Source organism: Myxocyprinus asiaticus, chromosome 2, assembly GCF_019703515.2.
Source record: "Myxocyprinus asiaticus isolate MX2 ecotype Aquarium Trade chromosome 2, UBuf_Myxa_2, whole genome shotgun sequence".
Lineage (NCBI taxonomy): Eukaryota > Metazoa > Chordata > Actinopteri > Cypriniformes > Catostomidae > Myxocyprinus > Myxocyprinus asiaticus.
Window position 1 is genome coordinate 12,276,935 of NC_059345.1, and position 13,848 is coordinate 12,290,782.

Sequence of the window (13,848 nt, forward strand, 5' to 3'; positions counted from 1 at the left end):
CCCCTCCTGCTACTCAACCTGCACTTAAGATCTGTGAAGATTATGTGAGCCACATTTTTCGGAAACAAAAGACGAGGAAAGCTTCAGGCCCAGATGGCGTCTCACCAGCGTGTCTTCGATCCTGTGCTAACCAGCTGGCCCCCATCTTCACACAGATCTTCAGTAGATCACTGGAGCAGTGTGAAGTCCCATGCTGCTTCAAATGCTCAATCATTATTCCTTTCCCAAAGAAACCAAAAATCACAGTACTTAATTACTACAGACCTGTTGCCCTGACGTCTGTGGTCATGAAATCATTTGAGAGACCGGTGTTGGCCCACCTGAAGAACATCACTGGACCCTTTCTAGATCCCCTTTCAATTTGCTTATCAAGCAAACAGGTCTGTGGATGATGCAGTCAACATGGGATTGCATCATATCCTGCAACATCTGGACAGACCAGGGACATATGCAAGGATCCTTTTTGTGGACTTCAGTTCGGCTTTCAACACCATCATACCAGCTATATTCCAGAATAAATTACACCAACTCTCTGTTCCCATGTCTATCTGTCAGTGGATTACCAGCTTTCTGACGGACAGGCAGCAGCTTGTGAGACAGGGGAAACTCACTTCCAGCACCTGTACAATCAGCACTGGTGCCCCCCAGGGATGTGTGCTCTCCCCACTACTCTTCTCCCTCTACACCAATGACTGCATTGCCAAGGACCCCTCTGTCAAGCTCCTGAAGTTTGCAGACGACACCACTGTCATCGGCCTCATCCAAGATGACGATGAGTCTGCGTACAGAAGGGAGGTTTTACAGCTGGCTGTCTGGTGCAGTCAAAACAACCTTGAGCTGAAAACACAGGACAAACAAACAAAAACATCAAAACAATAGGAGTGCTCCACACCGAGGCGGCCATCCGCGGCACCATCACGATGTAATCAAAGACAAAGAGGGTGATCTTTGTACATATGTAAATTCACTCATATTTAATTCAGTAGCTGTACATACCCCTACCTTGCACTTATATTACCATTTGCACATGTACATACGCCATTCTGTTATATGTCCTATTATTTGTATGTATATTTATACTCTATATACTTTTATACTTTTATAATCTGTGTCTCACTGTAATATTCTGTGTGCACTTGTTTTTCCTATCACCAAAAAAATTCCTTGTGTACGCAAGAACACTTGGCAATAAAGTTCATTATGATTCTGAAATGCTCTTTTTTAATAGTTTTATTATCTTACCTGAGGTCCACTGATAATATTATTAAGGTTTTTTTTTTGCACCAAAACAATAATTTTGGTCATAATTTAGTAATATATGATAATTTTTCACCGGCCTTTGGCCCTCTGTCTAAAATGCGTGGTTTTGTCCTAAGCGTCTTCTTAAAACTTCAACGTAAACATCCATTGTATTGATTGGCTAACAGCATGCAGCCCCTTGAAATCAGCCATCTTTGAAACTCAATAAGAAGAGAATGAACAAGCTCCACAATATTATGAAATTACATTTCAGGGTTTACACATAATGCACATCCAACACATTTTATCCAAATATATTAAACTGCTCATCTCAAGCACAACTGCTAACACACAGCACCATAAAATATCAAACAGTAATTTCATTAGAAATATTCATGAATGAAACGGTGTACTTACTGTTTTGCATCGGGTCCAAGTGTTTTTAACAGCCCCATCCTTCAGTAACAGTTCCTTTGAAAAGCTTGAATTGTATTATGACTGGTTCACAAGCAATCCATGATGATATGAGCTGAAAAAAACATGATGAAATACGAAAGACACATCCAAATGATGCACACACATAGTCCAAAGCACGGTGTGAACTAGATGCATCACATCACCAGAAACATATCAAAACGGTCAAAGACGTCCATCTAGCACTTTTTCATACACCAACAATTAAAAGTAATGCAGATGGGTGAAAGAACGCATCCATGATGCGTTTGTGCTCAAAACAAGAGGCACAGCAGCTAAATGAATATGAATGGAGTCTCCTCTTCAGAGTTGTAACTTGACACCGCATCTTCTAAAAGCATCATGAGATATGTATCAAGCGGTCAAAGGTGTCTGTCTAGTGCATGAATATATACAAAAATAATTCAAAATAGTCCATTTGGGTCCCCTATGGTGTTCAGGAATAGTGTGGCCACAGTAGGTCCTGCTCTCTCTCTGAGTACGAACTGAAGCACCAGTGGGCGTGGCAAAGGGTGCAATGATTTTAGGAAGGCACTGATGTTTTTTCGCTGTTACTGTATATGTCAAAACATCAAGGACATTTTTATTCCTCATGACCAATTTAAGACAATACTTGATGAGGCTTCCTTTCAAACTAAATTGCAATTTGAACTGGAGCCGGACTGCTCCTCACCAGTCCTGAATTGATAAAATTAATTGATTATGGCATTATACCTGGAGAAAACAGCATTAGAGAGCCAAAAATTACAATTAAAACTCACAAATCCAGCATTGCAAATACAGTAGATGCAACTGATTCTTCTTATACCTTCCATATTAATAGGTCTCAGCCTGTTGGAAGGTCAATCACGTCCAATCACATGGGATCAGTTGCAGATTGTTGACAACGACAACCTGAAAGCTGTGAAAATAATTACTGTAGATGGCCTTCAGCATGGGAGACTATCTGTCAGAGGTACACATATAGAACTTGGCTTCAAGATGCTGTAAGTGATTTCAGCCATTTTGCAAACTTCTGCTAGACTTATGCTTAAATTGGACCAGCCCATTCCTTTCAACCACATGCCCTCTCTCCAAAACCCTGCCCTTTACAAAGTTACAAAACAAAAGACCAATCTCTGATTGACTAAACAAAGTGCGGGCTGCTCCCCCAGCTGTATGACAGAGGCAGGAATGGTTTCTCAGGATATCACCTATTTTAGTGATATCTGTCATTAGAGATATTATTAGAGCTATTTACTGTATGTGCAATATTCTAAACACATTTCTTACAGCACCTTTAATTTGTTAAATCGATTGTTTCAGTCATAACCTTGTACAAAACAATCTACAATAGTATAACTACGTATATGTTCATTATAGGAGGAAGAAGTTTCATGTTCACTGTAAATGATATTAAGGAAGGTGTGGTGAGCTACAACCATGATGACAGCGACACTACTAAAGATTATATAGTGTTCCGGATTACTGATGGTTTGCATCAGACTAGACATAAATTTCCCATCAACATCCTGCCCAAAGATGACAGTCCACCGTTCCTCATCACCAATATGGTGCTGGAGCTGTATGAAGGTCAGACGGCTCTTTTGAGAGGATCCATTCTACAAGCCTGTGATATGGACTCCAATGATGACTACATTATGTTCAACATCACCAGACCTCCTCAGGCAGGAGAAATCATGAAGATGCCAGGTCCTGGAATTACAGGTGAGAACAGGCTAAAATTTCAAAGCTATCAACTCTCAGTGTACATGGTCAGATTTGTTATTTGAAATAGTGATGCTATTGCTGATTGCCATCACTAGAGGTTGACCAATAATGGATTTTGCCGATAACTAAGGTGGTGGAAAAGGCAGATAAACGATTAATTGATCAATAGTTTATAAAATTGATTTATAGAATATAAACAAATTCTTAGTCTTTCTTTAATATGACGGGCAGAGACATAGAGGCTACAAGAGACCAAAATGAATAAAATCCCAGATGCAGTTTGTTCAACCAAAATCCCAATAATAATTTATAACTAATAAGATTTGGTGCATAATGCGGGACTTTTAACTACAAACAAACCCAAAACATACAAGGGACTCTTATTTTAAAATGATGGAGACTTAGCTCTGTTACTATTACAATTTCAAAATATGCATTGAAGTGAGGATAAAAATATGGATGAATATTGTCAATAGTCCCTTTCACACATACAACGTTTTCCAGAAAATGTACAGCAATTTTCAGATTAGAGGTTGTGTGAACACAACCCTTTTGAAAATACTGGTAAATGCAAAGTTGTATCATTAGTACATGAAAATGTCCATTTTGATGGTATGTGTGAACAGCACATGTGGTACATTTACCAGTTAATGCAACCCAACAATTTTCCTGTAATTTACCTGGTTGCATGTTTGAAAAGGGTTAATGATGAAAGATTTAAATATAGCAAATCCCCACGTTTGTTTTTATTTCACCTCTTGAGGCCACTGCTAAACTGTAGAATCCAAGCCGTCCTCCTCAGAATCCTCTTGTGTCGGCCACAGAGGAACACGAGAAATAATACAAAAACATCTGCAACTATCACCACAGATTTTTGTAGATAACTGATAGTTCCAAAAAGCAACTATCGGCATCGATTAATCGGTAAAACTGATATATCATTCTGCCTCTAACCATCACCAAATCCATATATTCTGTGTGTCACCCTGTTTGATTAGTTGCTAGTAATTTACTTTTCTGATGCAATTGGAACTTTGTAATGCAGCACTTTTCATGTTACAGTCTCCTTAAGATGAATCGCTTATGTTGTATCCTTCCTCATTTTGTAAGTCGCTTTGGATAAAAGTGACTTACAAAATGAATGTATGCTAAATTAAATGTCTGCTAGTGGTGTTTGCTAAGGCAATGCTTTGAACAAACCCCTAACCCTAAGTTTTAAACTTCGGTGCATAACTCTTCCTGCTTGTTTGTGCTTTGGATTTGAATGATAACTTCAGTTTTGCTGCTTGATGTACTTTTTATGTGATCTGACAATCAGATTTTTCCCAAGTGGACATATAACTGGTGAAAAATCCCATAGCAACCACATAGGAACTTACTAGCAACTCAAAACAACATACTGTAGCACTGTCACCATGACTTTATCAAAATGAATTTTTTGTATATTGAATTTTCATTGACATACCTATAGCAGAGATTCACTTTTTTTCAGGTTATCCTGTGACCCGTTTTCTTCAGAAAGACCTGTTCCATTCCATCATTTATTATAGTCACTCCGGCAATGAGGTGTTTGATGACTCTTTTGAGGTGGTGTTGTCTGACTTTCATGACCCTCCTAATCTTTCAGACCCTCAGGTAATTTCTTGATTTCCTGAACATCGATTTTCCCCAGTGATCCGTGAAGTGTGCCTATCTATGTAATAGGAATTCAAATGTTACTAAGATCTTATCCTCTTTCAGCTGATTCCCTAATCTAATTCTTCTCAACCTTTACATGGGGTTACTCTCTAACCAGGTGATCTTTGCAGGTTATTGTGATACAAATTCAGCCAGTCCCTGATCAGCCTCCACAAGAAGCACCAGGTGTGACAAGATACTTGGTTGTTAATGAGACCGATGTCATCTTCCTGACCAAGCAACAGCTGCACTTTGTTGATCTGGAGTCACCAGATAGTGAGCTCACATACACCGTCACCACCCCACCCTTCTACAGCACCACCTATGGGTATAAAATAAAGCTACAGTTTTCCAAACAATCTGTTAGAAGAACGTACAATCCACGGGACACATCCATTCACTTCAAACAGTTGTTCTTACCTGCAGCACATAAATTGACAAGATAATTCAGGATGATGTTGAATACTTGAAAGAGCTTTATGGAGATGTATGTGTTCATTTACAGAGGGTCTGATGCAGGAAGGTTGTTCATGGTTGATAGTATCCCAAAATTGAAGAAGGACTCAAATGCCCCAATGCTGAGACTTTTCACCCAGGTAAATCTCTGAAATAGGGTTAGACATAATTTTCCTATGTATTTGAAGTTGAATACAGAATTCTCTCTGATGTCTCTTTCAAACACTGTAGCATGCAATCAATTACATGAAAGTTGCTTACATGCCACCCATCCTGGACATTGGGCCATACTCCCAGCACATCCAGTTTGTCCTGTCAGTGACCAACCAGCAAGGCAGCACAACCACTGGAATCTGCTTCAACATAACAGTTTTACCAGTGGACAACCTTGCACCAGAGGTAGCCCTCATCTACCCTATCCAAAACCAAATATATAATAGAGTATATACAATAATTAGTGGTGCTTGCTTTCTATACTGCACACATTTTGGGTTAGGAGTTTGTTCTAAACCCACACCCCTAAGTGTTAAAGTTTGTCACATTACATGTCTTGCACCGTTTTTGCATTGGACATGAAAGATTATTGATTATACATATCAATTTTAAATAGCCCCCCCAACACAAGTGGTAGTACTAGGATGTGTTTCTTGTCCTTTTCAGGTGTATGTGAAGCAGTTAACAGTGCATGAGGGGGCAGAGGGCCGAGTGAGTGAAGACCACATTCGTCTAACTGACCAGGACTCACTAGAGGACTCTCTGTGTGTGCAGCTAAACAGGGGACCCCAGCATGGCAATATTTATCTTGATGGCACCCCCATGAGTCCGGGCCAGGCCTTCACAGTGAGGGATCTGAAAAGCCTAAAAGTTAGGTCAGATGTGGTTCCACATACCCTTACTAAAAAGTGCTATGGTGGTACTATGATACAGTGATGCTATCAGATGGTAATGCCTTGGTACTTTGATATATACCATGGTATTTAATGATTAAATGATTAGCATATTTATGTTTAAAGGTATTTACATGGTACTCCAAGTTACTTCAAAGAATACCATGGTGCATGTCAACAAAAACCATGGTATTACTATTGTACCATGTCCAAAGAAACAAAACAACTTATATATTAATACATATTTATATGATAATATATTAAAAAAATATTTATACAATGTATACCGTATTTGGGTCAATGACGTGATGCTGTTGTCTGTCTAGATCTATTGAGCTATTCAAAAATACAGTATATTAAAATCTAGGTTCAAAATCATTTAGATATTTTAAAATAAAAAGTGTCTTAGTGGTGTAACCATCTGGAGACAGTAAAAAAAAGTCTAATTTTAAACTGAAATTCTTGAAAAAATAATTAATCGTGTAAGTGGTACAATTTGTAATGATTGTTCTTAATAAAAATAAAAAGTGGAACTATTTTGTTTTAGAATATGAATATTTGATAAGTCACGTGGTGTTACCAACATGCAGGTAACCATTTCGTTGTCATGTTAAAAAAAATAAAAATAAAATAAAAACACAGGACCCTTTTCGACCTTTTCGATATTTTGACATTTTTATGATAAGGCACATTTTGTTCAGGTCAAATGTAGGAACCCTAAGAAAACTTCTTGATATCCGTGACTCAGAAATTCATGATAGGCTATTTGTAAAATATTTCTTACCTCGAAAAACATGTTTGAAAATGTTTTTAAAATTAATGGTTAAGTTGTGTATACTCACAAAAATTTATGAAACCAACATGGACAAAAAGATTACATTTCTACGAACTTGACACATGTTTTTTAAACTGGATTTTTTAAAGATTGCTAATTTTTCTCATCTCTGAGAAACGTATTTGTCAATTGCCCTTTTATATTTTATTTATATATTCATATTTAATACTTTTAAATATCATTGGGCATTGCCGATCTGTTTTCATCTGGGTTTTCTTTAGTTTGTACTATTTTTCCCATCAGATACCACCATGACAGCTCTGAGACAGATCAAGATTATATTAAATTCATAGCCACTGATGGGATAAATATTGCTGACTTTGTGCTACATGTCAAGGTACTGGTAATTTATCTTGCAGTATATTTGCGTGTCATAATCTAAAATTGTATCACAACAGAAACATATGAAGAAGTCTTACAAACTTACTTTGACAGGTGACACTAGTCAATGATGAGGTGCCAGTCCTTGTGCGTGGTCTGAAACCCATTTTATCCTGTGCAGAGGGACAAGAAGTGCTCATCACCATAGATTACATCTGTGCCACAGATCCTGACAGTGATGATAGCACGTTGATGTATATGATTGCCCGGCAACCATATTATGGGGTAGTTCAAAGAAATGGCATTGTGGTGGACCGCTTCATTCAAGCGGATGTAACTGCTGGCTTAATTTCCTATAGGCACACAGGTAATGTGAAAATAATTGTATTTTTATAATAATAATTATATATTTTGTTCAATAGTTCAACTATTGACCCCAACCTCAAATTTTCCAACCGAGTATAACCAAAATGCCTATAGTGACTGCTCTGCTAGAGGATTTGCCCATCTTTGTATGCATGTGTTTTATGTGATATGTACAGTATAATGTTATTATAAACCCATGCAATAACAAATTTATGCTGTGCACCCAAGGACAAGAGATTGGGCTACAGCCTTATCATGACATCATAACTTTTGTGATCTCTGATGGAGAATCAGAGCCAGTTCCTTCCTGTTGCGATGGCAGGGCCACTTTATTTGGCGCACAAACACCTCAACTCCAGAACTCCCTGCCTGTCTATGACCTTAATATCACTGTTTATCCTGTCAACAACCAACCACCCTCTATTGCTATTGGTAAGAGAAATTGTAGGACATATATAGAAATGAACATTTGTGAAATACACTGTTACCACATGTCATTGTAAACATTATATTAATTGTCTTACATCAGGAGAGGTGTTCAAGTTGGATGAGGGTGGGTCGGCCGCTATCACAGTAACCCATCTGAGAGTTGAAGATCAGGACACTCCTCCAGAAGATTTGGAGCTCATCCTGGTTGCTCCTCCACAGTATGGCTACATAGAGAACATCCTGCCCAGTCCAGGCTTCGAAAAGAGCAACATGGGAATCAGTATTGGTCAGTGAAGTGTCATGTGTCTCCTCCATGGATTTTTGGATTTAACACTTTATTTATTAATTGGTTTTATCCCTTTAAGCTTTGAATGTGTTTTTAAAGATTTCCTGTTTCAGTGGCATGCATGCCCAAAATGAAAGTCTTATAACTCTAAAAACTAAAGAGGGTTGATTGTTTGGTATAATTTTAAAGAAAACGTTTCAAAGTTTTAATGATTTATATTATGATAAATTATGAGACTCTCAGCCTACGAAACTGCTAAAAAAAAAAAAAGGTCCAAAGTTACAACGTTTTTTTGTACTTCTTCTAGAAAGATCAAAGAGATGTTGATGAGTTTGCAGGTTAGTGAAACTGGTGTAACTGTGTGACGTTTATTATGCAATTTCTCTTTATGTAGTCATGAATAGGTCTTTCATTTAAGCTGTCAAACCACAAAAATACATACTTGTTACTGAAAATACATTGTGTAGGCTCTATGAAAGATAGTTATACACAATATATCATCCAGTTATACTAGAGTAAATAATGTTTGTCCTTTGATAATGATTTGTACGGAAGCCCTGAACCGCAAGGTGAAAAAAAAAATTAAGGTTAAAAAAAAAAAAAGGCCAGGTCTCAGTCCCTTCCTGAGCCTAAGTCTTAATTTTTTTTTCTCTCTTCCTAAATTTTTTTTTCTCTCTTCAAAAAATGTTTTTTTCTCTCTTCAATTTTTTTCTTCTCTTCCAAAAAATTTTTTTTTTCTCTTCAACATTTTTTTTCTCTCTTCAAAAAAATTTGTTTTCTCTCTTCCACATTTTTTTCTCTCTTCAAAAAATCAGGTTACATATGTTTGATATGGCATTCGTTGTCGTGTAACAACTAGAGTTATTTTTTTTTTTGTCTTGATTAAGGTTTGCAAACCGTTAAATAAATAATAAATGTATTATTCAACTATATAGCAACAGAGAAAAGATTAAAAGCATAAGATTACATGTTTACTGATAGTGGCACCTGGTGGCCAAGGTTGGTACCGCATGCATTTTTTTGAAGAGAGAGAGAAAAAAAAATTTGAAGAGAGAAAAAAAAATGTTAGGAAGAGAGAAAAAAAATGTAAGACTTAGGCTCAGGAAGGAACTGAGACACAATTTCCAAATTTTTTTTTTCTTTTTTTTTTACCGTTATTTTTTTTTCTTCCACATTTGCGGTTCAGGGCTTCCGTAGATTTGGGTTGAATTTAATGGAAAACTATGTGAGCTGTGCTCTGTGGTACTGCAGAATGTTGACGCTGAGCGTTGGTGGTGTGTGCATAACTTTGTAGAAAATAAATAATTGTTGAATTTTAGAACCTGCCATGTCATCCGCCAGACGCGTCCGGTGTGCGACCCCCTTTTATTAACCCTGCCACTCACAATTTACCCAAGTTGTGTTAAGAAATTTGATCAATAATCATCGGGAAAATCTTTCAATTATCGATACATGAAAAAGGCATCGATCCCAAGCCTAAGTTATGCCATTACAAAAATGATTTAGTTATATAGTGTCCAAAAATGTCTCCAAGAGTCCAAAAGCCTCTCCAAACAAATAAAACATAATAATTGCACATAAGAAGTAATTACACATGCAAATACAACAGTGAATAAAGGTCATGAACCATGGCTCAAAAGGACTCAACAAAAGAGAGGGACACACAAGTTTTGCTAAAAATAAACTCAAGGATTTATTAGCAAAAGATAAAGTTAAAAAAAAAACACACACAAAAAAAGTCATGTGTAATTGTCAGTAAAGTCAGTGATGTAATGCAATATGAATACATGGAAATGTAATGTGCTGTTGCAAAGTTGTGAGTGTACAAAAATAAACTTTCAAATGGAAAAAGTCCAAACAAAAATGCATCCCCTTCTCTGCCTCTCTCTGTCCTTGCTCCTTTTAAAGAAATACTAGTGCCCAACACAGGTATGTACAATGTGACGATTTGGGCGGAGCAGTCAATCTAACCTGCGCTAGAAACCACATCCCAGTGTCGCCACATTATGCTCTCTCTCCAAAGCATGCAGGCATGAGTAACGAGATCTCATTCAGATCCATTCTGTGTCATTTGAGTCATCATTAAGTCATCTCCTGGTGGCCATATGTAATTAGATTGAACAATCCTCTCTGTTCATATTTGGATGACGTCCGCTTCTGGTTGCAAAGGTCTAAATCCTAATATGATTGGTTTAGTCATGTCATTTTTATTTGTATAGCACTTTTCACAACACACATCATTTCAAAGCAGCTTTACAGAAAGTCCTGTATTAACAGAAAATGAAACTGTAATATCTATAAAGTCTTAGAGTCATCATTGTGTAGTTTGATTAAATATGTTGTGTTGACACAAGATGTTAGTTAATGGAGAATAAGAACCTTGGGAGAAACCAGGCTCACTGTGGGGGCCAGTTCCCCTCTTGCTAAACAGCATGAATATGATGCATGTATTAGTTATTTGTGTGCAGTGCAAGTCATGGTTTTAAATGTGTAAACTAAGTGTCAAGGGCCAGTGTTTAAACAAAGATTTTGTATGAACTGTAAGATTAATGACTAATGTCTTTGAAGTCCATCCTGTATTAACTGCAGAAGTTCACAAATATGCATTGTCCTTTGTTAGTTGGCTGATGAAGGCTTTTGTTGGCAATTAATTGATAGTCTATGCATTCCATTTCAAGAGTGTAGTCCATCATTAGACCAAGTTGATGCAGGCAGAGATCAGTGACGTGCATCAAAGTTCAACCGGCAGGTCATTTAGGCGAGGTCTATCTAAGTCCAAGGTTCAGGCAATGGCATATGAAGTATCCCATGTCTTATGGAGTTGTCATCAGTTCATCCTCTGAAGTCCATCGTAATAGATTGAAGTGATGTCTGGCTGGCACTGGCTGCATTTAGTCATCATCACTCAGCGACACGAAGAGGTGGTGTGAGTTGATGGATAAATTAGGTGCATGCCTGGCTAAATAGATGAGTCTTTAGTCTAGACTTAAATGTGAGTGTGTCTGCATCCCGAATATTGTTAGGGAGACTATTGCATAGTTTAGGAGCCAAATAGGAAAAGGATCTATCTCCTTTTGTGGATTTTGATATTCTAGGAACTATTAACAGGCCAGAATTTTGTGATCGTAATGAAAGTGATGGAATATAGCATGGTAGAAGGTCACTTAAGTACTGCGGAGCTACACCATTCAAAGCTTTGTATGTAGTTAATAGAAATGTAAAATGAATACTAAATTTAACAGGTAGCCAATGTAACGCCAATGTACATAATCATATTTCTTGGTTCTAATCAGCACTCTGGCTGCTGCATTTGGAACTAATTGAAGTTTATTTGTTGAACTTGCAGGAGATCCTCCCAGTAATGCATTACAATAGTCTAGTCTTGAGGTCATGAACACATGAATTAGTTTTTCGGCATCAGCAACAGAGAGCATGTGTCATAACTTAGCATTATTTCTGAGGTGGAAGAATGCTGTTCTACAAACAAATATAACACCTAAGTTCTTTGCTGTTGAAGATGATGCAACAGTACATCCATCGAGAGTCAAATTATATTTTAGCGGATTGTAGAGGTTTTTGGTAGGGATGCACCGATACCACTTTTTCTCTTCCGATCCGATTCCGATATCTGAAATCTCAGTATCGGCCGATACCAATCCGATACCAGTTTTGTTTTTTTCATAATCAGTTTAGAATATCTATACCTCACTGAGTGATGCTAATTATATGTAAAGAAACACAAACCTTTAACTACACATTATTCCAATATAAATGTACAAACTATTAAGGAAAACTTTATTGTTAACTAGTCTACTGGATAATACTGCAGCAAAATTAACAGTAATTCCAGTCTAAGTGTTCAGTAGAAAAGAAGGCAGTTTTTTTTTTTTTTTTGCAAAAAACATTCAACTTGTATCTGGACTTTAAAGGATTCAGATCTCTCTTTTTTTGTTCAATTTAGTTGTAAGATATCAGTTCACTTTTCATTCACAGTTACTTTTTGGAACCCATTAAACTTAAATATTGTTATAAGTTGTAAACAAATAATAATAATAATAATAATAATACATTATTATTATTATTATTGACTTTTAGAATTTTAAATACAACAGTAATATATTTCAATCATGCACCTTTATCTTTAAAACCCTCTAGCTTTTATTTTGACATTCTGAACTCACCAGGTAGTCGTGTATGTGTCTGTTTGTAAGCAAGTTAACAGTAGTTTGTTCGCTTCTTATTCAAATTCTGGTCAAATGCACCTCCGGTGCTGTTCTAAATGCATATTATAAGTGAACCAAACTATTGAGCATCTACATCTGAGATGTTGTCCGTGAGTAGCGCTCAAATATTGCAATGCGTGAAGGCTAAAAATAGCGGCGAGTGTGTGTCAACAGAGCAGCGCCATTCAATAACGCGCTGGAGCTGCACATGCATTTTATATATTTACTTATTAAACAGCCTTTTGTGATTCACAGAGCTATTGCACATCTTCAGGTGGCTTTGAATAAAATGCACGAGTCATATGAACAACTTTAGTTGTGTTTTTATAATTCTTTTATGTCATTTTTGGAGCTTGACAGGAACGAACATGACTAACACACAGTATTGGACTTGGATCGGGCTTGTCAGACCGATACCCGATCCATCTAAAAACGTTAGTATCGGAGCCGATACTGATCCAGGTATCCCTAGTTTTTGGTCCATCTGTTTTGTTGGAATTGAGTAGAAGGACATTTTTGGCCATCTAATCTTTGATTTTATTGATACACTCTACTAATTTGGAGAATTGTGAAATTTCGTTGGGTTTCGAAGAAATATAAAGTTGGGTATCGTCTGCATAACAGTGGAAAATTATTCCACGATTCCTGATAATATCTCCCAAGGAAAGTATATATAAGGAGAAAAGCAGAGGCCCTAAAACTGATCCCTGTGGCACTCCATACTTAACTTTTGTTTGATTTCACAATTCCTCGTTTACACAGACAAAGTGGTAGTGGTCTGCTAAATAGGACCTAAACCATGCTAATGCAAGTCCACAAATGCCAACAAAATTCTTCAGCCTATTCAAGAGAATGTCGTGATCTATGGTGTCGAAAGCAGCACTAAGATCTGAAAGCACTAGAAGAGAAATGCAGCCACAATCTGATGATAAGAGCAAGTCATTT

At 37.1% G+C, this 13,848-nt stretch overlaps 1 protein-coding gene across 2 annotated transcripts in view; it reads left to right on the forward strand.

The window, feature by feature from the left end:
* Window positions 1-13,848, forward strand: part of LOC127412858 (FRAS1-related extracellular matrix protein 1-like) — a 58,316-nt gene that overhangs the window by 22,512 nt on the left and 21,956 nt on the right. The window contains exons 8-18 of one of the 2 annotated variants that reach the window (XM_051649540.1): window positions 2,537-2,668; window positions 3,076-3,420; window positions 4,916-5,058; window positions 5,232-5,428; window positions 5,606-5,696; window positions 5,788-5,955; window positions 6,217-6,425; window positions 7,522-7,615; window positions 7,714-7,966; window positions 8,194-8,397; window positions 8,495-8,680. In XM_051649540.1, coding sequence (XP_051505500.1) covers window positions 2,537-2,668; window positions 3,076-3,420; window positions 4,916-5,058; window positions 5,232-5,428; window positions 5,606-5,696; window positions 5,788-5,955; window positions 6,217-6,425; window positions 7,522-7,615; window positions 7,714-7,966; window positions 8,194-8,397; window positions 8,495-8,680 — 2,022 coding nt within the window. Of the gene's footprint in view, window positions 1-2,536; window positions 2,669-3,075; window positions 3,421-4,915; window positions 5,059-5,231; window positions 5,429-5,605; window positions 5,697-5,787; window positions 5,956-6,216; window positions 6,426-7,521; window positions 7,616-7,713; window positions 7,967-8,193; window positions 8,398-8,494; window positions 8,681-13,848 lie in introns of those variants that run through there. The other variant, XM_051649543.1, reaches the window with a different exon arrangement.